At 36.0% G+C, this 21,397-nt stretch overlaps 1 protein-coding gene across 4 annotated transcripts in view; it reads left to right on the top strand.

Moving 5' to 3' along the window:
* ZFPM2 (zinc finger protein, FOG family member 2) overlaps positions 1–21,397 on the top strand; it is a 317,702-nt gene that overhangs the window by 56,527 nt on the left and 239,778 nt on the right. For 3 of the 4 annotated variants that reach the window (XM_038174744.2, XM_027452588.3, XM_072034386.1), the window contains exon 2: positions 12,420–12,578. The exons of the other annotated variant lie outside the window; for it this stretch is intronic. In XM_038174744.2, coding sequence (XP_038030672.1) covers positions 12,420–12,578 — 159 coding nt within the window. The remainder of the gene's footprint in view (positions 1–12,419; positions 12,579–21,397) is intronic. 4 annotated transcript variants of the gene reach the window in all.

Here is a 21,397-nt window from a genome sequence, read left to right as displayed (position 1 = left end):
CTGCTGCATAGATTTTTAGCAGGGCTCTGAGTCAGAATACTCATCCGGTCACCTCTGTTGTTCTTTTCCTCCTTTCATACAATCAGAAATACAAAGAACAGCATCTGCAAAGGAGCTTCCCCTTTGATGCTGTTATGACAGTAGGTAGAAAAAAGACAACTATGGCAGAAAGTAGGTCCTCTTCTCACTCTGTATCTTTGACAACATCTCCCTGAAAAAAATTGCTCCCTTATTTCTTTTGTTATGATATCTATAGTGTACAAGAAGATAAAATCTTGACTGGCTGAGATGCCAGCTTCTAACAAGCTCTTCCAGAGAAGAGTCCATTGTCAATGTTCTAGGGAGTAAGTGCTGCTGATTAAAAGAGTGATCAAGATGGGACAGCAGTAGGAGGAACAGGGCTATGACAATTTGTGGGTGCACTTTATAAAATTAGTGGCAAGTGTAACTATTTTGTCATAGATAACACCTATTAATAATGATATTTTAAACTTTTTAGTGACTATTTCGGTTTTCTTGCTCTCTAATACAATAACACAATGCTTTTTATTTATTTATTTATTTATAAACTGAAGTGACAAACCTGTACTAAATAGTCCAGACAGCTGGAAAAACATATTTAAAAAATAGCTTGTGCAGTTTAATGTGTACATAGTCGCAGAATGTGTGTTCTTTGATGCTCACTTCACTGCTCATCACCGAATGATGAGGCCTTGACTATGTCAAAATATTTCAAATTAGGAAACTTGCATCAATGAACTACTTGAGTGAAATTGTGGTGGTAGAGAAACGTGGATTTTTTTTTTTTTTTTATTGCGTGATAAATTCCTGCGGGAAAAAACAAAACAAAACTAAAAACTTTTTTAGCCTTTAAGATAGGCTTTGTCAACTTGTCTTATTTACACTGCATGGATTAAACCAAAGTGGACTCAGGAAATTACTCTAAGTGCATGCTTAATAGTAGCAAATTCTGTAGCAACAGAATCACAGAATGGCTTTTTTTGAGAGGGACCTTAAAGACCATCCAGTTCCAACCCCCCTGCCATGGACAGGGATGCCAGCCACTGGATCAGGTTGCTCAAAACCCTATCCAACCTCATCGTGAATATCCACAATTTCTCTGGGCAACCAGTTCCAGTGTCTCACCTCCCTCTTAGATTAGAGGTTAGGAGGAAATTCTTTACTAAATCTCCACTCATGGAGTTTGAAACCATTTCCCCTTGACCTATCACTTATGTGCCTGAGAAAAATGTCACTCTCCATCTTTCTTATAAGCTCCCTTTAAATATTGAAAAGCTGCAATGAGGTCTCCCAAGAGCTTTCTCTTCTCTAGGCTGAACATCTGCAGCTCTCTCAGAATTTCTTCATAGGAGAACTGCTCCAGCCCTCCGAGCATCTTCCTGACCCTCCTGTGGACCTGTTTGAACAGACCTACATCCTTCTTGTGCTGGGGGATGCAGCACTCCAAATGGGGCATCATGAGGTCGGAGCAGAGGGGGACAATCACTTCCCTCAACCTGCTGGCCTCTGTTGATGCAGCCCAGGATGAAGTGGTCTGCCTGGGCTGCAAGCACGCACTGCTGGCTTATCATCCACTAGAACTCTCCTCCTCTGTATGACTGCTCTCAATGAGTTCTTTTCCCAGTCTGTCCTCACGTCTGGGATTGCCCTGACCCAGGTGCAACACCTTGCATTTGGACATGTTGAACCTCATTACATTCACATGGGTCTACTTCTCAAGCTTGTCCAGGTCCTTTTGGATGGCATCCCTTCCTTTTGTTGTATCAACTGTGCCACTCATCTTGGCATCATCTGCAAACTTGCCAAGGGTGCACTGGGTACCACTGTCTGTATCACTGATAAAGATATTAAACAGTACTGATGCTAGGACAGACCCTGAGAGACACCACTCATCACTGGCCTCCACCTGGACAAAGAGCCATTAACCACCACTCTCTGGGTGTGACTGTCAAGCCAATTCCTTATCCACTGAATGGTCCACCCTTTAAATCCACCTCTCTCTGATATGGAGATCGGAATGTCAAGTGGCATCATGTCAAGGCCTTGCAGAAGTACAGGTGGATGACATCGATCATTCTTCCCTTGTCAAGTGATGCAGTCACACCATCATAGAAGGCCACCAGATTGGTCAGGCGCAATTTGCCCCTGGTGAAGGCATGCTGACTGTCTTAAATCACCTCCTTGTCCTGCATGTGACTTGACATTGCTTCAAGGAGGATCTGCTCCATGAGCTTCACAAGCACAGAGGTGAGGCTCACTGGTCTGTAGTTGCCTGGGTCTTTCTTTCTATCCTTTTAAACATGGGATTGTTTTTCCTATTTTCCAGTCATGAGGGACTTCACTTGGCTGCTATGACTTTTCAAATATGCTGAAGAGAGGCTGGGCAACTACATCATCCAGTTCCCTCAGGACACTGGAATGCCCCATAGATTTGGACCTGTTCAGTTTCATCAGGTAGTCTCAAACGTGCTTTTCACTTACAGTTAGAGGGACATTGCTCCCCCAGCCCTCATCTACAGGTTCAGGGACTTGAGAGACGTGGGAAGGCTGACTGGCAATGAAGACTGGGGCAAAAATGTTGTTGAGTACCTCAGCCTTCTCCATGTCTGTCATTACCAGTTCTCCCTTGTTGTTTATCAGAGGGGGTATATTCTCCTTGGCCTTTCTTTTCTGACCAATGTACCTTTAGAATACCTTCTTGGTATTAATTATGTGTTGTCTCAAGCTTCTCTGGTAAATCTAGCAAAAGTTGCTGGTGAGACTGAGGTGTGTTGTTGGTCTACCTTGGGTGAGGGATCACTGGGAGAAAACATCTGGCTTCCCAGGGACATAAAAAGGTCTGTAGGGAATACTACAAAAAAGTTTTTGAAAATTTGTAGGACTGAGGCCCATAACTTGCTGAGAGATGTAATACAGTTCTACTGCACATCGTGGAGTTTTTCGAAGTTAGAACCTAATTTGCTATTTTACTTGTATATTCAGCAAGAAAAATAGTGGCTGAACCAGGATCAATGACCACACAATGGGTACTTAAAGATGCAAAACACGTTGGCCCTTCTTTTCTAGTTTAAATCTCTATATTTCAGTTACCTGAGAGCAAAACCAAATAATATTATTTCCATTATTTTTTGAAATGATGCGAATACATCATAATTAATTAAAAAAAAAAAAAGAAAAAAAAAAAAGATGAAAAAAAACAGACTTTCCAAGATGAAATTTCTACTGACACTTTTTGTTCAGAAGGCTGAAAAATGTCATTAATTCTAGAAGATCCAGATAACCTTCTGTTTCATTCTTTATTGAAATACTTTGCAGGTTTTATTTCACTACAATTGCATGGGATCAATTAAGATCCCTCTGGATTCATACCCTTCACTGCTACCAGCTTTGAGGTCACATTGGCATCATAATACCAAGGAAGTTGCTATTAAAAATTCCACTGGCTCTTATTCCTGGGAGTAGAATTACAGAATGAAATTGCAACTATTAAGTCTTTTATACTGTCACTGTCTGATTTTATTTTAAGAAAAAAAAAAAAGAAAAAAAAAGTAAAAAAAAAAAAAGGTTATTAAGGTTATTCCATATGGTATTTATAGACATACCTGGAAAGATCCTTATCTTTAGAGTTTTGTAGTAAGGTGACACTTTGACAGGTGGGAAGGTTGGAGGGGAAGATTCTGTAAGTGCCTTTTGTCTTATTTCAAAACAATTTCAGTTCTTTGGAAAAAAATGATACTCTTCATTTGGTAAATGAGTATGATTAGCTCTACCTGTGTTACAGTTTATGTAATAACAGTACCACGCACCACTTACCGTTTCTTCATATTCTTTCTGTTCATTTTGAGGTAAAATTGATAAACCCCCAGGTTCATCTGCAGAGTAGATATATCTTTCTTGGCTCATATGAACCAGAAAAGGTTTACTTTAAAGGAAGAAATTGTGACTTTTTTATGGATAAAGGTAGCACTAGTCCACTATTTCAACATGAGCCCACACTTGAAATCTGGGGTCTGTAATTTAATTGCCAAGGTCTTAAAGCTCATTTTCCAAGCACATATTTAATTTTTCCCATGCAAATGAAACTTTGGTATTCACAGTACACATGCATAGTATTTTCTTTAAACTATGTTTCCATAAACATGTTTTGAATTGTCACTTTTTTTTATTATTTCCCTTTTATTGATTAGAAATATTCTGGCCTTGGCTCTAAGAGCAAACCGACTATAGGCACTTGCAGTTTTGTTGTGGCCTCTTGGATAATACTATGAGAAAAGAAGATGAGCATAAATGAAAGTGAAGTTCCAAATTACTGGAACATTTAAAGGTCTTTGAAAAGTTTATACACAAGCACAGTTAATACAGTCATGCACCGAAGTGCCAAAAGACCTAGCAGAGAAGAATATTAATCTACTTTTGTAAAATCAAAGGGTTCATATTTTTTGCTGTAAAGAAATAATTTGAATAAAATTTGACCCTTTCTACAATAGTCTGTGGGTCAAATTGAACCTACTATTAAAATTCTCTAATATCTTTCTTGTATTAGCATTTCAAAACTCAATTTAAATATTCACAGAGCTCCTTTTTTTTAATAAACTTAACAAAATTCAGGTAATTTCCTTCAACTTTCTTGATTGAAGGAAGGCAGTAGGTGCAGATATAAAAAAGATGTACAGCTACGAGCAAAACCTGAAATCAATTATATATAAGAAATAACATAACACATGGAAAGAAATTAATCAAAAGGAAGAATTTCTGCTATATGATTTTCTTGGTCTGCTACCTGCAGGCAAGGAACGTAAATGAAAAAAAAAAAAAAAAAAATCAGCATTCTTCTTACAGATAAGGGGAAAATTAATAAAAATGTTTCCTTCCTACCAGATCCCCTGATGCAACTTATGTTAAAAGTGAGTGGCTGCAGGAAGAACTTGCACATATAAAAATAACTCTTTTTTTTTTTTTTTTTTCCTCCACAGAAATATTCTTTATTCTTGTTGTTAAGCTCAATTACATCAGGTTGGTGTGGATTTATACTGTCCAAAGAGCAGCTCTTTTCCATTCCTTTTTCTATTAAGTTGGTCATTAAATCATGCTTACAAAGTTTCTACCAATCTGAAAGTAAGAGATGGTTTATTCTGCTATGATGCCACAATTAAAATGTAGCTCACAAATTGGTGCAATCTTTCAATCCGGACAAAACTTTTTTCAGCCAATTTACATAACAGACTGGAGACATTCAACAGGCGCAGGTAACATTGTGTCTGTTGAGTATAGTTGTAAACATGTGATATGAATTACTCCAACCTAGAAATTCTGTGATTCTGTGAAAATAACTTAGTTTAGCTAAATAGAAAACTCAGTGGGCTGAAGAGGGAAACATTTCTTTAAAAGTGGGAGTGGTTTGACAAATATTGGCCTTCTCAAGAAGTATATTTACATTTTTCTCTAAACTGATTAGTGCTTCAGTTTGTGCTTCAGTCACCTACTGCCAACAGCATGCTTATGTTTTAAACTATTCCTGCAGCAGTCAGTTTGTCAAGATTAGGTATTGCCATCTAACGTCAAACAGAAGTGTGTTTAGGCACCTCTCTTGGCCCTTCCTCTCTGTTCTGGAATTACGTAAGGAAAATATTTTCAGTTCTCACAAGGAGGAAGGGAGAGGCGGTAGTTTTTACAATGAAAATTGGAATCACTGTAAACTAAAAGCTAAGCGAGAGAGAAGTAATGTGGGCTGGACAGTCATGGGGTCGTGTGGCTGGTGCAGGGAGAAAATGCATAGGAAAGCTTTTGTTATCATTTTCTTTTATTATCATTTATTATGTCATTTGGAGCACTGTTGTGTGCTTCCATTTCTACAATTTATCCATGCAGTTGCAGTTGAGTCTCTCCTTCTGAAAGTCTCAGTGATTAAACAATATCTGATAGTCCTAGTGCTTTGAAAGAAACTGAAAATTTATTTTGATTGCATCAGCATGTATTCTTGTCCCTTATTTTATTGTTCTGTGTTTCCACCCTGGTTGAACATATAGGGCCTGAAATATCTGATCCTGTACACTAAAAAAAAATAAAAAAAAAACTACAGAATGCAAGAGAAAGCCAGTTTCCCAGAGAGGGAACCTGATAGAACATTTTGGGTAGTAGCATAAAGTTTCTTCCTCAAGAAGTTGTACTGCTTCTGTTGCTGTTGGTGTTGTTTAGATTGCTGTTAAACTTGTCTTTAGGCTGTTTTAAAATTACAGTGATTGGAAACAACAATTCCTTTGAGTTAATTAAAAGACTGAAGAGGTAGCTAAGAAGTCCTGTATAGAGATTTTCCCAGGAGGACGGTAACTCTGAATGACCACGAAATGTCTTCACCCTCACTGCCATATGAAAAATGGAATAAAGTGCACCCTTTTTTGTTCTCAGTGTTCCTGACTGAATTTTTAGGAAAAAGATCCCTGTGTATCTTCTGCATGTGAATCAATATAAAGCGTTTGCCTGCTGGTTTTCTTATGTCACTGTATTTGGAAGAAAACCTTGTTGAAAGAGGAGACAGATGGATTGATTTTTCTGCAGCTTTGCCCTCTGTAGTCATAGAGCATTGCATACCTGAGTTTTACTGTAAGCTGATTATAATCCTTGTGTGGCAGCATGTTTTCGTAGGAAATACTGGATAGGCTGTGCAGAACATGCAAAATGCATGATGTTGATCCAATGAATTTCAGGCCTCTCTGATTTATCCAAGTTGTTATTATTTAATGCTACTACTACTAATTATACTCATTAACCTCTCCCCAGCCACTCACTGTCAAGTATTGTAAGATTTCTGAAGCATTCTTAATTTATTAAGAGAACTGATTTATGTTGCTGCTTTGGGAATGCAAGAGAATACTGGTAGGTGGGAAGGAAGCTAACCACTTAACGTTTCCATGAGATAATTATTTCAATGAAACTTTCCCACAGGAGGGTACAAGCATTTTAAGCTCAAAACACTGAAAAGGAAAGCATATAAGCATGTGGTTAATTTGAGCATGCGTTAAAGTGGTTTCATTTACAGAGAATTCTGATGAATTTGACTGTGATTATGATTAAAAAACTTCCCCAGTTTAGTGCTATTGAATTTAAATTATTTCATTATGGTTATACTACCATAAAACTAGAGTCGTGCATTGCTGCATGAAGACTAACATCCACAATAGGTCTAAAGCCCAGATTTGTCTTCAGAGGAGTGTTTAGCAAAAGATTATTTTGTTAAGGGTGTGTAAACCCTTTTAGGTCCTTCATCTCACATTTTTCCATGCTATTAAAATGCTTACAGCTGTTTTAGTTTTGTTTTGTTTTTGCTACGTATGGTCTGTCCTTTAGAGTATTGAGGTATCATCTATTTCTTAATGTGTAGAGTAAAAATTGCCACTTAGCTAGCTATCTTTGTATGTTTGTATGTGTATTTTTACATTTATATGATTATTTAAGAAATATTTTTTCAAGTGTTTAATATATTAATAGTTCTAAAATATATATGTGCATGAGTATCTGCAAATTTGGTACAAATTAGGGAGCTACAGTTCAGATTTCCCCACACTGCACTGCCAAGTGGCCTCAATCAGAAGTAATTTTCTCCATGAAGGCACATGCAGTTCACTCGTCAGCCTCTCCTCAGTAGACACTGTTATTTGTATCAAATTATGCGTGGTGATTTTTTGAAGTGGACTACTGTGTCCACTAAGCCATACAGTCTTCTACCATATTCATTTCTTCATTGCTGTCAGTAATTGTAATGTTTTCTACTGCCATTTGTTTATCTATTTTATTAAAAATAAACAAACAAACTAATGGATTTATTGTCATAAAAATAAATATTAATAAAATAGAGTAAGTACCAAGTGAATAAATAAACTATCAAATCCACCAGAATCTCTGGTGTTGTGTACAACACAGGTGTTTGCTTCTTTTATGAAGGAATATTTTTCTCAGGGCTTTGTGAGAAGTACAGAATGAAGTAATGGAACCTTCATTTGTCTTCAGTACCCCCATATAAGATTAGAAATTAAGCTTTTTATCTAGTGCTTTTGGAAATTGTTAACTGTTTATGATTTATCTAGTTAATCTGAAGCATTTCAGATTCACCTCTCTTTACATAACATCAGATTCTTTCACAAAGCAGGCAAAGAACTGTTGAAATGAGAATAGAAGACATTTTGATGGTCTCTCTGGAATTAACAATCCCCTAAACTCTTACACCATCCCAGTTTGAAATTTTGCTCTTTTATCTCAGAGCTGTTCCCTGTCAGATCACTGTGACACTCAGATGAATTTCCATGGCAGGAATTATTTGGATTTGCATTGCTTTGTCATTATGGCAGTGTTTTGTTGTAATGTCACGCTTAATCAGCAGTTATTGGAAAACATTTTTCAGTAGAACAGGGATAAGAACTTGAACCTGTTCCAGTTTAAATTAAAGCAGACATCGTACACATGTGCCATAGGTGCAACATGGTTGGTATGTAATGCATGTACCACTATTAAAGTCAATCAACAATTTAAAAGAAATACAGAACATAAAGTGTAGTACTGAAGTATACGGAATAGTATACTTAATTAAGTATACTTAATTACTGTAGTATATTGTAGTATATATGCTACTAAAGATTAAGCTGTACTTAGACCATTTAAGGTAACATATCAAAATAATAACAACTGGAAAAAGAAACTATCAGAGAAAATGAAAGAAACTTTTTTATAAAGGCTTTTTTTTTTTTCTTTCTTTCTATATGTCTCTGCATTTTAAAATATTCAAAGTCTGTGAAAAAGTTGAGCAGACAGTGTATATTGTCCTCGAGAAAGATGAGTTAGAAAACTTTGAAAAAGCTATATTTACATTTTTGAACCAGAGAACTTCAGGTTCTCTTTAGTAATACTTCAGTTGATTTGATTTACCAATATCAGTACGAGGCTGCTTGAAACACATGGCCAAATTAGGTGAACATAAGCATGCAAAATGTATGTATGTTTTTACATTAGTCCAAAATATATAATTCCGTTATTTTTTTATTGTGAGATTCTGATTATTATTTTTTTATTCAAATGCACCATCTATTTATGTGCAAATAATGGCAGAATAGTCAGGAATAGAAAGTTTAAACTGTTTTTATTGATTAGTAAGTGGCTTTTGATTTTACTGTTTTCTTTAACTCTGTGCTTCAGTGGTAATTAAAAATAACCACAGAAATCAGGCGTAAATATTTCAGTTTACATGAAACTAGCAACCAAGTGATACTTAATTTGGCTATTGTCCTTATGGACTAGTTTTACTCGTAAAATAATGCCTTTTTCTTTAGTTAGTTCTATTAAAGCCATCAGTTTACAGGTTGGAGCATGAACAGAATGCGTTGGAATCCTTAAAAAATAGACGAAAACTTGATAGGAATAAGACAGGTTTCATCCCAAGGATCGGGTGGCAGATGTATGAATTAGACAAGGTGGCAGCAGCAGCATGAAACTTAGAAAAATATTTATGCACTGATCGCTCCATTGCAGCAAAAGTATTGCTGTTTTTCAGAGTGCAGCATCTGATGTCAGCCACTACTCTGAACCGTTATGGAAAGCTCTGTCTGATCCATGCACATACACAACTGGATAAACACCCCTGTTTTTTACATGTAGGCTAGCATATCTGAAACAAAACCTAGTATAGATGCAAAAAGACATCTGAACTTGTTTAGATATGACAAAATTTACATTTATGCATACAAATGCTAAGATGTTACTATTAGGAAATGTTACATACTTATTCATACGTATGATGTGTCCATGAAAGCACTCTCCAATAGTTTCTTTAGCCTGAGATTTGTTTGAAAAATTAAGTCCCAGTTATCAAATTGGGGAGGTTTTTCAACCTGCTCTGTGGGTTGGTTCATACATTGTTTTCCTTCTGCCTTCTTGGAAGCAGTGTCAATGGCAATTATAAGGTATGTTTCCATGACTGCTGCAAATGATAGCATACGCACTGGACTTTTGTTATTTTCCTAATTAACGTACAGTTATTATTAGCGTGCCGGTTATGTCCTAGTGACCTGATCAAACAAACTGGTTTAACATCTAGAAACAAACCAAAATGTCTTATACACCTGCCAACTGGATTACTTGCACATACTTCTATGCTGAATTTTGCAAGACACATTTAAAAAGACAAAGAGCGAGTCATTCAGGAAGAGGTCAACTTTCACTGAAATGTGTAGGTTATGTTTTATAAATTTATAAATGAAGTTAATATCTTTTCCCTGGATTAAAAATATGTGAAAAAAATATTGAGGGAATATGGCTGCTTTTGAGATGATGTAGAAAATTGTATTTATCCATCTTTATACCTGGCAGAAATTTCCATTTCCCTAAAATAGCTTATTTTTTTGTTTCATTGTGTGCCTCCCTTCTATTTTATTTATACAGATGCTTCCAGGAGTACACACCAGTAAATGGCCCTACAGACAGTGTCACATATTAATAAAATCATGAGATCTGGAAGGTATTTTTGATGGTCATTCAGATGCTCTTGTGCTTTCATTTCTGAAATGGAACTGGACACATTTGAGGTGCCCAAACTGCCCGTATTTAGATGCAGCACATTGCTCACGGCTCTTCCAGTGCGTGCTTTGTTCTCAATTCCGTGCACTGTGATATCCACTCTTCATTCTGTGTGCATATTCAATTGCTGGATTTTTTCCCAACATGGCTAGAAAGTGCAATTAACAGTAATGGATACTTTGACAGTGGGAATCTTTATTTCTTCAGCCATAATAATAACCCCTTATTTTAGGAGATATATTGTTGAATGATAGCTTGCATTGGTGAGTATGGGTCCACAAAAGTGGGTTCATTTGGTCAGATTCTCAGCTGGCATAAATAGTTATATTTCCATGAAAGATAGTAAGCTATATTAATTTATGGAATCCCAGCTGGGAATCTCAGTCAATTACAGTAAAAAGTAACCATCATATTCCTCTGAAGCAAGAATTATGCTAAAGTGAATTTTGCTGTTTTAATAAATGTTGGTAGTCCCTGGTTCATAATAAATTACATAAAATTAGAGTGTAGTCAATATTTGATTTCTTTTAAAAATTTATCCCTCTCTTTTCATCGAGTGCAACAGAATCATTTACGTATTGTATATCAGTGTGATAGATTATGTAGGAATAGTGTATTTAATACTGGAAAACTATAATATAAATACAAATTACATTTTTTTTCATTAGCTAGCTAGCTTTCATTTCAAGGAAGAAATACTCAGTCAATTATAAACGAGACTGTGCTTTCATTGGAGAGTGAAATAAGTATTTTTTTTTCAAGCCTCAAACACGTATAATGAAATCCCTCTTTTGAAATCCAGTCTTAGGATGGATTTTGAAACATACTGACATTTAATAAAATCTTAGTTAAATTAAAATATGTTTAGTTCTTTCAAATCTCTATTTAAATCTAAGGTAAAATTCTACACCTGCACAGGAGATGTCGTTAGCAAATAGTTGCTGTTAACCAATGGCTGTGAAGTGTGTATATAAGAGAGAAGAAATTTTAATTTTGGAGTACGTTCCAACTGGTAATCTGTGAGTTATGTATTACAGATCTATAAGATGCTTTCTCTTCAAAAGACTTTGTAAGAGTGGGATGTTTAGGTATCTAGGAGAATCAAAGACTAGCTGCCATTTCAAATTCAGACTCATGCCCTGCTCTTGTGACTGCCATGTGTTGTCGTAGCCCACAGCTAGCAGTTTACCACACTCGTTGTTTGGCCTCTGTAAAAGGAAATGAAATAATAGTTTGTCTGAGTCCCACCTATTGACTGGTAGTCTATTAAAGTCTAGCAAATGGATGGTCGCAGAGAATATGAAGCTCTTTTTACACTCCTTCAGGTGCTGGTTGAAGGAAAATAGCAGAATAAGATGAAGTTTATATTGTCAATACCTTTATACTAATTTACTGTCATCTGTACTGCTAACTCTGGAAATGAAGCTTGTGAAGGGAGTCTATTAAGTACTGTAACTCAGCATCAAAAAACAATGACTAACAAATCAACAAGAGAAGGCTCTTGACTGTTTACATGGTTTTACAAAAACAGCTTTGATTTCCATTGTTAAGTGTCCGCTTTTAATGCTACAACATGATGAATAATGAAAAAAGATGTGTGAGTATTATTAATACATATTGTTAATAACACTTCGCATATTATGAAGTCCTCAGTTAGGAAAACAATCACTTTTAATTTCAATGTCAATTAACCATTATTTGGTCAATTCTAATAAATGCTGAAAACAGCTGTGGAAGAAAGAACTAGCTAAAGACCTGTGGTTATAAGTTCACTAAGGTTTTATTTCAAATTGTCCTTTTAGATGGTTTTGCCACAGTGTTCCTGATTCTTTTTAAAGGGCCCCTTGAGGATGCCATTGAGGATGAAGAAGAAGAATGCCTGTCTGAAGAAAACGATACTGTCTCAAAAGAAGACTTTCCATTGGAGGAAAGCTTTTCTGCAGAGTTTGAGCCTGAAAATCTGAGCTGCGAAGAAGTGGAATACTTTTGTAATAAAGGTAATCATTGTAGCCCACCTCCTGAGGGACTTCTGGCAGAACTGTGTCCAATTGGCCAAAAAGCTTCTTCTTTTGGTTTAAAAAGTATAAAAAGACCTATTAATTTGGTACCTTAAAAACAGGAAAATTGTGACTTGTGGAGGTTAGCCTGCTAAATGGTAAATATTTAAATGTGATGGAAGATTTACTTTGCAGGGAGGTGTATCGTCTTGCCTTTAATGTTTTCTTCCAAGAATGTTATTTTCTATGTATTTAACTGTAGAGAACAGGTCTCAGAAGTCAATTATTATCAGATCTGAAGCTAGCAATGCAGCATGTCTGTTCATTGCTTCTTTGCCTAGGAAACATTGCTAGAAAAACAGATTGTGTCTGTAGATTCTAGGATTAAAATAGAGCTTATTATAGAACTTATTATGCATGGTAGAAAACTAGTGATTTGTGAAAGGATAACTTTTAAAGTTGCAGATGCCTTTTTGATGCATTCTTTACTTGCAAATTATTGAAGATATATATATTTTAGCATAAACCACTCCAGCTTATTCCTACCCAATGTTCAGTCTCAAAATTGTGCTGTTTCCCATTCAGTTGATAGAAAAAGCACACTGTTATGTGGAACATTGATTTAACCTTCTTCCTGCCAGATTTGCACTTGATTGCTTTGTTGTCTGTCTTCTGCAGGTAAGGATGCCTATCAAATAACTGGAACTGTTGGGGTGATATTCTTCCTAGTCCACAACCCCCTCAGGCAGTTGGAAATCAATGGTTTCTTTGTCTTCCTGTTCTTTCCCAAATATCAACATGTATTTTATCATGATAGCTTTGTATGTTCCTTCTTTTTTTTCTCTCTTTTTTTTTTTTTCTCTTTTTTTTTTTTATTTGGTTGTTTGGTTTGGTTTTTAATTATTTTTGGCTGTCTTGGACAAAGTAAAATAAATCTATTTGAAGAATCAAATATAACTGCAAAATATTAGTCCTTCCTACAGTCTTCAGTCAACAGCAAGGGAAGGCAAGTTAATGTATTTTCTACATGTCCTCTAATGTAGTTTACAGATTTTTGAGGTTCTTGATACTTACTAAGAAGCAATCCTAAAAGACCAAAACAGCCTAGCCCATAGTTTAGACAGTAGCTGCTACAAAGCTTAATGTGAAGTATGAGCAACCACATGAAAGGAAATGCTTTACAAATATGGGGGATTAAATGCTGAAATAACTGTGCTGTAGACAAATACAGCAATTACTTTGTGTTAACTTGTTGTTCATGTGCCTCTCAGATGCCATTTTTCTTAGCTGAATAAAAACCTCTATTTGCATAATTGTTATATCAGCATCTCTTGAGTTCCTTCTGTCAGCAATGGAAGACTATGCACCACTCTCAGTTCATATCAGCTTGATTCAGTTATTTCTCTGTACTGCTTGCTGTATTTCCAGGACTCATAAATGGAAATACTACAGTTTGGGGTGAAATTCAGAATAATGCATGATTTATTTTTTGTTCATAACACTCAATATTGCAAATTCATGTTGGATTTCAAATATTCTTGACAAGTATTCTTCGAGTATTCTTCCCTTTAATGAACACATCTTTCAGGGAAAGCACTGAATCCATAGTATTGTATTCAACAAGATCAGGAATTAAGTGGGAATACATTTAAACCTGAATCTTAATTATCATATGTTTTATTATTTTATTGATATGAGTCAATTTGGATGATAATGAGCCTATGTGTGAGCCTATCTGACACTACTAGGTAGTGAGCATCTGTTGATTCTTCAGACTGAATACCTTTTGATTCCCCAGCAGTTCTTTTTTCAAGTGTGTTGTAGTTATAAAAGAATCTTAAACCTATCCACTGCAACTGCTACAGAAGAAAAGTTGAAAAGGAAATTTCTGAGGATGAAGGGGCACATAAAACCCCTAATCTACTTCCAGCTGAGGCAGTGTGACAGAAAGTCCCACTTTGAAGTAAGTTGAGAATATCCCTGGAAAAGGATGGAATGGGAGACTAGAAATGTATTGTTTTTTAATAATGTCTCAGCTTCTGGTGAATGTCCAGCTTAGCCAGTGTCACATTTAAGTGTTGTCATTATGAGGCCACATACATTTTTCTGAGGACAAAACACAAGAAGACAAAACTAATCTGGAAAGAAAATAAATTTATTTTTTGTCCTTTACTCAGTGGAAGGGTTTGTGACTATATTAAATAGTGAATATTAAATGTGAGACTAATTCTCATGATTTTTGTCATGATCTCGTAATCAGTAAAAGCTTTCTTTATAATGCTCCAGTTAAAATGCTGCACATTAAAAGGTGATATGAGAAATCAATTTCTTTCTAAAAATACTGTTTCTTTAACATCATGAATAAAGCTTGAAAATGATGCATGTTGGAGAATGGTGAGCAAACCAATGTATTTTAATTTCTTTGTTGAGGGCTAACTTTCTGTTGTTTGTTTTTTTTTGTTGTTGTTGTTTTTTTTGTTTTGTTTTGTTTTACTGGTTGGACAGTATTGGAAGCCTGTAAAATGCAGATATCTTCAAATGAGGGATCTCCTCATGATCTGCAAATATAAGTGCAGATATGTGTTTTCTCATGCTACAGGTTTCATCTTCCTAGAAAATAACAGGATTTGCATGGGAATCCTGTATGCTATCTCTGCATTCTCCTCTTGCTAGTTGGGACCATGAAAAGTTCTAGAAACTGAGGGGAGGTTATTGAATGTTCATCAGTTGTGCATTCCCATTTTCATCCCCTGGGAATTCTTCCTAGAGGATAGGTGAACTGAGGAGTATTCCTGCATGAATGCAGAGATTTGGGCAACAAAGGACATCAGTGTTGGGAAGGAGGTGTTTTCAAGGCTCACACATGGTCTGCTTTTCATAATTCCCTAGCTACGTAAATGTAATAATCATCTGAGAACAAAGGCTTTTAACTATAGAACCTGGATACTGAAAGTAAAAATTTACTGAGCTAACAATTCGTTGAGATTAGTGAAAGTAGAGGACATATGGATTCATGATAACTTTGGCTTCTTGACTGAAGAGATTTTCCTGTCAAACTATTCCTGATTGTATTATAAGCAGAGAGCAGTCCCTTATTGTCTAAATTACAAACAGCTAACCTTTATAAAGCTATACTTGTCATTCACACCTTATTAATTTAGGTTTGTGAGATTGATTCAGCAGAATAGTTGCCAGAATTAGAAGGCGAAGGCGAAAGCCTTTGCAAAGTGTGAAGCAAATTAATCACATTGATTGAGCTACATGTCATTTTACAACTTCCCTGTTTTCAAAATTATGACTTTTGGCTATTATTTTTCTTTTCTCCTTTTGCTCATTAATGGCTTTTACAATAAGAAATCTGGAAAATTCCACCCCCACCTCCACCCCCACCCACCACCACTTTTGCAATACAACAAAACTGCAATTAACTTTGCCACATATGAATAATTGTTCCTACATATTCTACTTACACACAAGCATGAAGAAGTGACCAGTGTTTAAGTACGTAAATGCTAAAAGCAAAAATGGCCATTAGCAACCTACTATCAGGTATAGCTTTAAGCTTGAAATGATACATTTTCAACCTTTGAGATGAAGTTTCCTATCCAAGAATGGATATTTTAGAAGAACCTCAAAAAAATGGTATCTAGAAGTCTGATTTGTTTGTAAGCTTGATAATGAGCTGAGGAGAAAGGTATTGTGTGTTTTTTTTGTTTGTTTGTTTGTTTTTTAATAAAATATAGTCACAGAGTGTTTCCATTAGGAAGTTCAGTCTTTGGAGTAGAAACTAAAATATTAGTGGGAAGTTGTCTTGGTGAAGATGAATTGCATTTTGTTAGTTTGGGGCCTTTGAAAGTTGCTGCTTATGCTCAGTTACTGCAGATTTCTGTACTGTAGATAAAGAGGGTATCTCATGATGCCTCCACACAAAGGCCATATCTTCCTGGAACCTCTGCTGCTGAAGAAGTCTTTCTGTGCAGTGTTCAGATAGTGGGTATCTGGGGTCAGATTCTGTATCAGATTACGATGAATTTAGATTAAATTCAGATCTAGAAGATTCATTAAATTAGCCCCAGGGTTTGTACTCTACTCAGATGAAGATGGTCTGGATAAAGAGAAAGCAGCGTGTTTCCTGTGCAAAAGTGATAGATAGACTAGATAATTAGGTTTCATAGGTAGAAATTAGAGAATAAGGAGATGTTAACAAAGATGATAAAAGTGAACTGGAGCCTTGATAGGACTAAAAAAAAAACAACGGAGGAGGGATACAAGAAGGGAGTGCAAACAGCAGAGCAATACAAAAGGCACAAAGTTGGAGTTCATGAGACAAAAGCAAAGCATTAAATCAAGTTCATTTGGACTGTGAAGTAGTTTATCAGTGGCTTTTGAGTCTCAGATTGCTATCATCCTACTTAGATACCCTCAGCAAAATCAAAAATGTTCTCATCTCTTAGTAAGTTTGCCATCCTCCTGTGGATGTAACACCTCTTCCTCTTTGTACACAGCAAAGACAATAGGAGCCTTGTCCATGTCACAAGGGTGAGAACCGGCTGAACAAATTACAATTCCTTGTGACCTTCTTAGCAGAAGTGTTCAGTGAGGGATTAACTTTCAAGGGAAAAGTTATCTTGAGCAATGAGAGAGATCACTTGAGATTAGTAGATAGTTAAGTAGCTGTGTTCAGAGAAGGAAAATGGCAAGAGAAGAAAATGGAGGGACAATAGAAAATGTGGGACTGTTTCTGTGAATGGAGGAACATATATATACACATACGATGATTAGAGAGAGGAGACATATCTGTCTCTTGATTTCTTGAATTAAAAGGCAATTATGTTGAATTCTCCAGCTTTTTGCTCATAGCACAGCTATTGTGCTTGTTCCTCTTGCATAGGCTTCCCATAGTTACTGTAAAGCCAGGTAGCTTTGGCACCAGCTCTCAAAGGGAGGAGGTTCAGTGGCCTTAACGCCAGCAGTGGTAGCTTGGAAAGCAGATGGCTTCTGGTTCCCACTACTAACTGTGCTTCAGTTAGTGACATAGGAAGATTCAAGCAATGCACAGGATGGGATGAGCATGGATTGTTTTATGATGTGGTGCTTCTAGGTTCTCTAGCACAGACTGCTACTTACGCCCACAGTAAATCAGTGTTGCTGCATGATTCTAATGCCTTCTGAAACTCTCATAGACAAATCTTAGCAAACAAAACTCAGAGGATATATGGGCCTCAACATACTGAGCATATGCCTACTGCTGTAATCTTGTATTCTGCTTTGGCTGGAAGGGTTGTGCTAAGAACCTGAATGAAGTTTTCTGCTCATGTACAGTATTTTGTCACTAGGCTGCCAGACCAGTTTAGGACTGGATTTTTTTACATTAAACCATGTGACCTGATTGTGCAGCCAGGCTTGAGATTCAGGGAAACAGCTGCAGTGTGATTCTTCGTATAAGAAAAAGCATATGCAAAGCTAAGTTCTTCTGTGCATTAATCTTTCTCTTCATACTTCATGTGCAAAGCTATCATGCTACCGTCTATAAAACCAGGCAAACTCTTACCTTGAGAATGGTTTCTGTGTGCTCCTTTTCTCTCTGGAGTTTGACTTTGTGTGTGTATGCCTGTGTTCATCTGTGTAAATATTCTTTGCCTCTTTCATGTTAGTCATGTAATGACTAACAATGGGCTTGCTATTTTTGGTTTCTGGATCAGGAAGTAGATTTATAGCCCTTTTTTTTTTTTTTCTCAGAAAACTTTTAATCAATAATGGTTCCTTCCTTTTAGTAATGGATTTCATGACAAATTCTACCTCTTTTACTATAGCAAGTGGAAATAGGATAAGCATAAGGCAGCTATACCATTATCACTTTGAGCTCAATAAGGAGATCTTTACAGGCAACTTTGTTCTTATTTCTTAACGGGATTAAGAAGCTCAGCTCTTTAAATTCTTGCATATAACACTGACATTTCCAGGGTGTGTTTGGACCGGGGAGTTCAAAGAGAAGGAATAGAAAAGAAAAGCCAATATGACTTTGTTTTTTACCTTGCTGGAGGAGCTGTTTGTGCAAATCGCCTATAAGCTTATTGACCTGAATCTTTGACTCCTTGTTTTCTCTGGATTTGGCTGGAGTGTAGACACTGATAGAGCACTGATAGAGGTGATTGCACAGCCCTCGGCTTTGCTTGGCACCAGACACCCCCCACCCGCGCCTGACATTATCTTTCCCTGGCAATACTTCTGTTCTCTTGGAGCTCATATTCCTTTAAATTTATTTATTTATTTATTTAATTCATTACATTTTGTTTATGTAGGCTGCCTGAGGAAATAAAGGACACATTAATTGTTTTTAGTAAGCAGAAACAGGATGTATGCGTAGTAATATATTTTCATCTCCTAGGACAACAAAAATCTAAACAACACCTCACAGGGCTACTTCTTCCAAAAATACAATCGTTACCTCTTACTGACTTTTATGCACATGTGTGAACCTGTGTTACATTCTCATGGTCCCCAGAGTGCGGGTTCTTGTTTGTTTGTCTGTATCGCATTCAGCTGAAACAACCCATTATTTTTAACTTTTTAAAATCCTGTGCATCTACTTTTTGTGAGATGCTGAATAAGCAATAAGAAAGATCTCTGATAATAATCTTCAAAGGTGCTAAGTCATTTATATTGGATCCTGTTAAGATGAAAGGAAACCTTTCTTTCTCTTATGAACATCAGCATTTGTCTTGTGCTCTACCACTTGTGCTTTCTCATTTTCTCTAGTTGCTCAAGCTCGGAGGACCACCTCTTCTCTTGCTAGAAGAGAAAGAAGATATCTGAAAATGTTGGAGTGATTTTTTTTCACCATTCCCTTGAAAGCATGGAAAGGCATTCAGAATAACAACTGCAAGATTGCCTATCATATACTCCTTTATATTTAGTACTAACCCATATGTAAATCTCTAGGGCTGTATTTTCAGCCCAACTGAAATCCATGTCAGTATTAGCATCCATTTCAGTGGGATAAAAAATTGTCCCAAGATAGACAAGCAAACCCTTCTTTTAATCAAGAAATGAAACAATTGGTTATCAAGCAGATGACATGAAACTGTATCTGAAAAAGAAACTAGCAAGCTGTATCTCAGGAAGTAAATACATAGAACCAAATAGAAAACATTATTTTAGCTGTACAGAATTATTTGAGAGAAACACTTCAACAGCTTACTCAGTTTAAGCAGTTTGTCAAAGCAACTCCAGCCTTTTCAGTCAGCACATTTCGATTTTCTTAAGGACAAAGAAATTGGGAATTCCATCACAGCTATGAGTAAAGGGATTATTTGGTTACAACAAGTAGTGTAATGTCCCCTTTCTGGAAAGTCACAAAACTTGAACTTCAATTGACTTAAATTTGAGCTCAAATTTGACAGAATATGAATTGCAAATTAATAAGGATAATCTTCTTTAAAATATGAAATGCACAAAATGACAGATTTCACTGCATGTTCTTAGTTCATGTGTACTATACCTCTATTACTAATTTTATTTATAATGAAGGTCTATATTGCCTTTTTCTTCTAGTTTGGTGTTCTTAACATAATAATTCTGAATGCTTTTGAAATGTGCTGAGACATCCCCTGAAAAATCATTGTCAGTCCAGGACTGAAAAGCAGAGTTTCTCACAGGCTATATGCTATAAATCAGAAGTGGAGATGTCAACAGTAATTTAACTCCTGAGGGATCAGGAAAAAAAAAGAAGCAAATTCCACATTTATGACATATTTGGATAAATGTTGCTAGGAAAGGTATTATTGGTAGTACATAACAGAAGGGGAAGCATTTATTTATGACTGCTAAGTCATTTTCTTTAGTTTGACTCTTGGAAGGCTAAACTGTTTTTGAAGCCATGTATAATGCTTAAAATGCATATATATGGAAATGCGCCTCCAGTGGTAGCAAGTTGACAGTTTTTGGTACTGAAGCACCTGCAATACTGATTATTACAAATAAAAACATTCAACTGTTTACAGCAAGGTAAATTAAAGTTTCACTCTGTAAAAACAGATATGCACTGCTTATCTAGCAATTTATGTGGAAAGCACATGAAAGCAGGAGGTGTGTATAATAGATGATTTCAGATGATTTTATAAAATTAGATTTTTTTTGGTAGGATGAAGTATTTTTCGAAGAGATAATGTTTCTACAGCAGGGGAGGAACTGAATTGTTACTTAAATAAGTCAAAATATGAAGATTCTGCAAACTTACAGTTTGAAAATCACTAAAGTCTCTCAGAAATCATCTCTCTGTTTTGCTTCAGCATGTTTTAGAAGCTCATAGATTGTCAGTTTCCATTGAAACAAATTTTGAAATATTTTTTGACAATTATACTAAGTAACAGTCTTTGTTTGGGGCATCTAAATATCTTTAGAAGTGTGCTTCTGATGTTTTTGTAATCTAGTGCTTAGAGCTACGTAAGTTTGAACCAAAGGTAGGTACTTTAATATCTTGAATAGTGTTCTTGCAGTTATAATTTTAGTAGGGAAGGACTGAGAAGATAGAAAACATTTTTTCCCCCTTTAAATCTCTGAAAATTGTTAGGTAAGCAAAATCGCTGAATGTCACTCCTTTGTAGTACTGTTGCCACAAGAGTTGCTCCCTAAAAATGAAAATACAAAACTGATTATTAGAAGGTAAGTCTGGAAAAGAATTTGCAGGGACACTTTTACTTTTCTGCAGGAAATACATTTGAATGAGTGATCCGTGTCTTCAGAGGACTTCAAAAGGAAGCAAGGTGATGATGAGGATGTGTCAAACATTTAGAAAAATAGGAGGACCAAACTAAATC

The sequence above is a fragment of the Anas platyrhynchos genome, chromosome 2 (assembly GCF_047663525.1).
Source record: "Anas platyrhynchos isolate ZD024472 breed Pekin duck chromosome 2, IASCAAS_PekinDuck_T2T, whole genome shotgun sequence".
Lineage (NCBI taxonomy): Eukaryota > Metazoa > Chordata > Aves > Anseriformes > Anatidae > Anas > Anas platyrhynchos.
The sequence above is the reverse complement of the archived record's forward strand: the minus strand, read 5'-3'. Positions and strand labels throughout refer to the sequence as shown.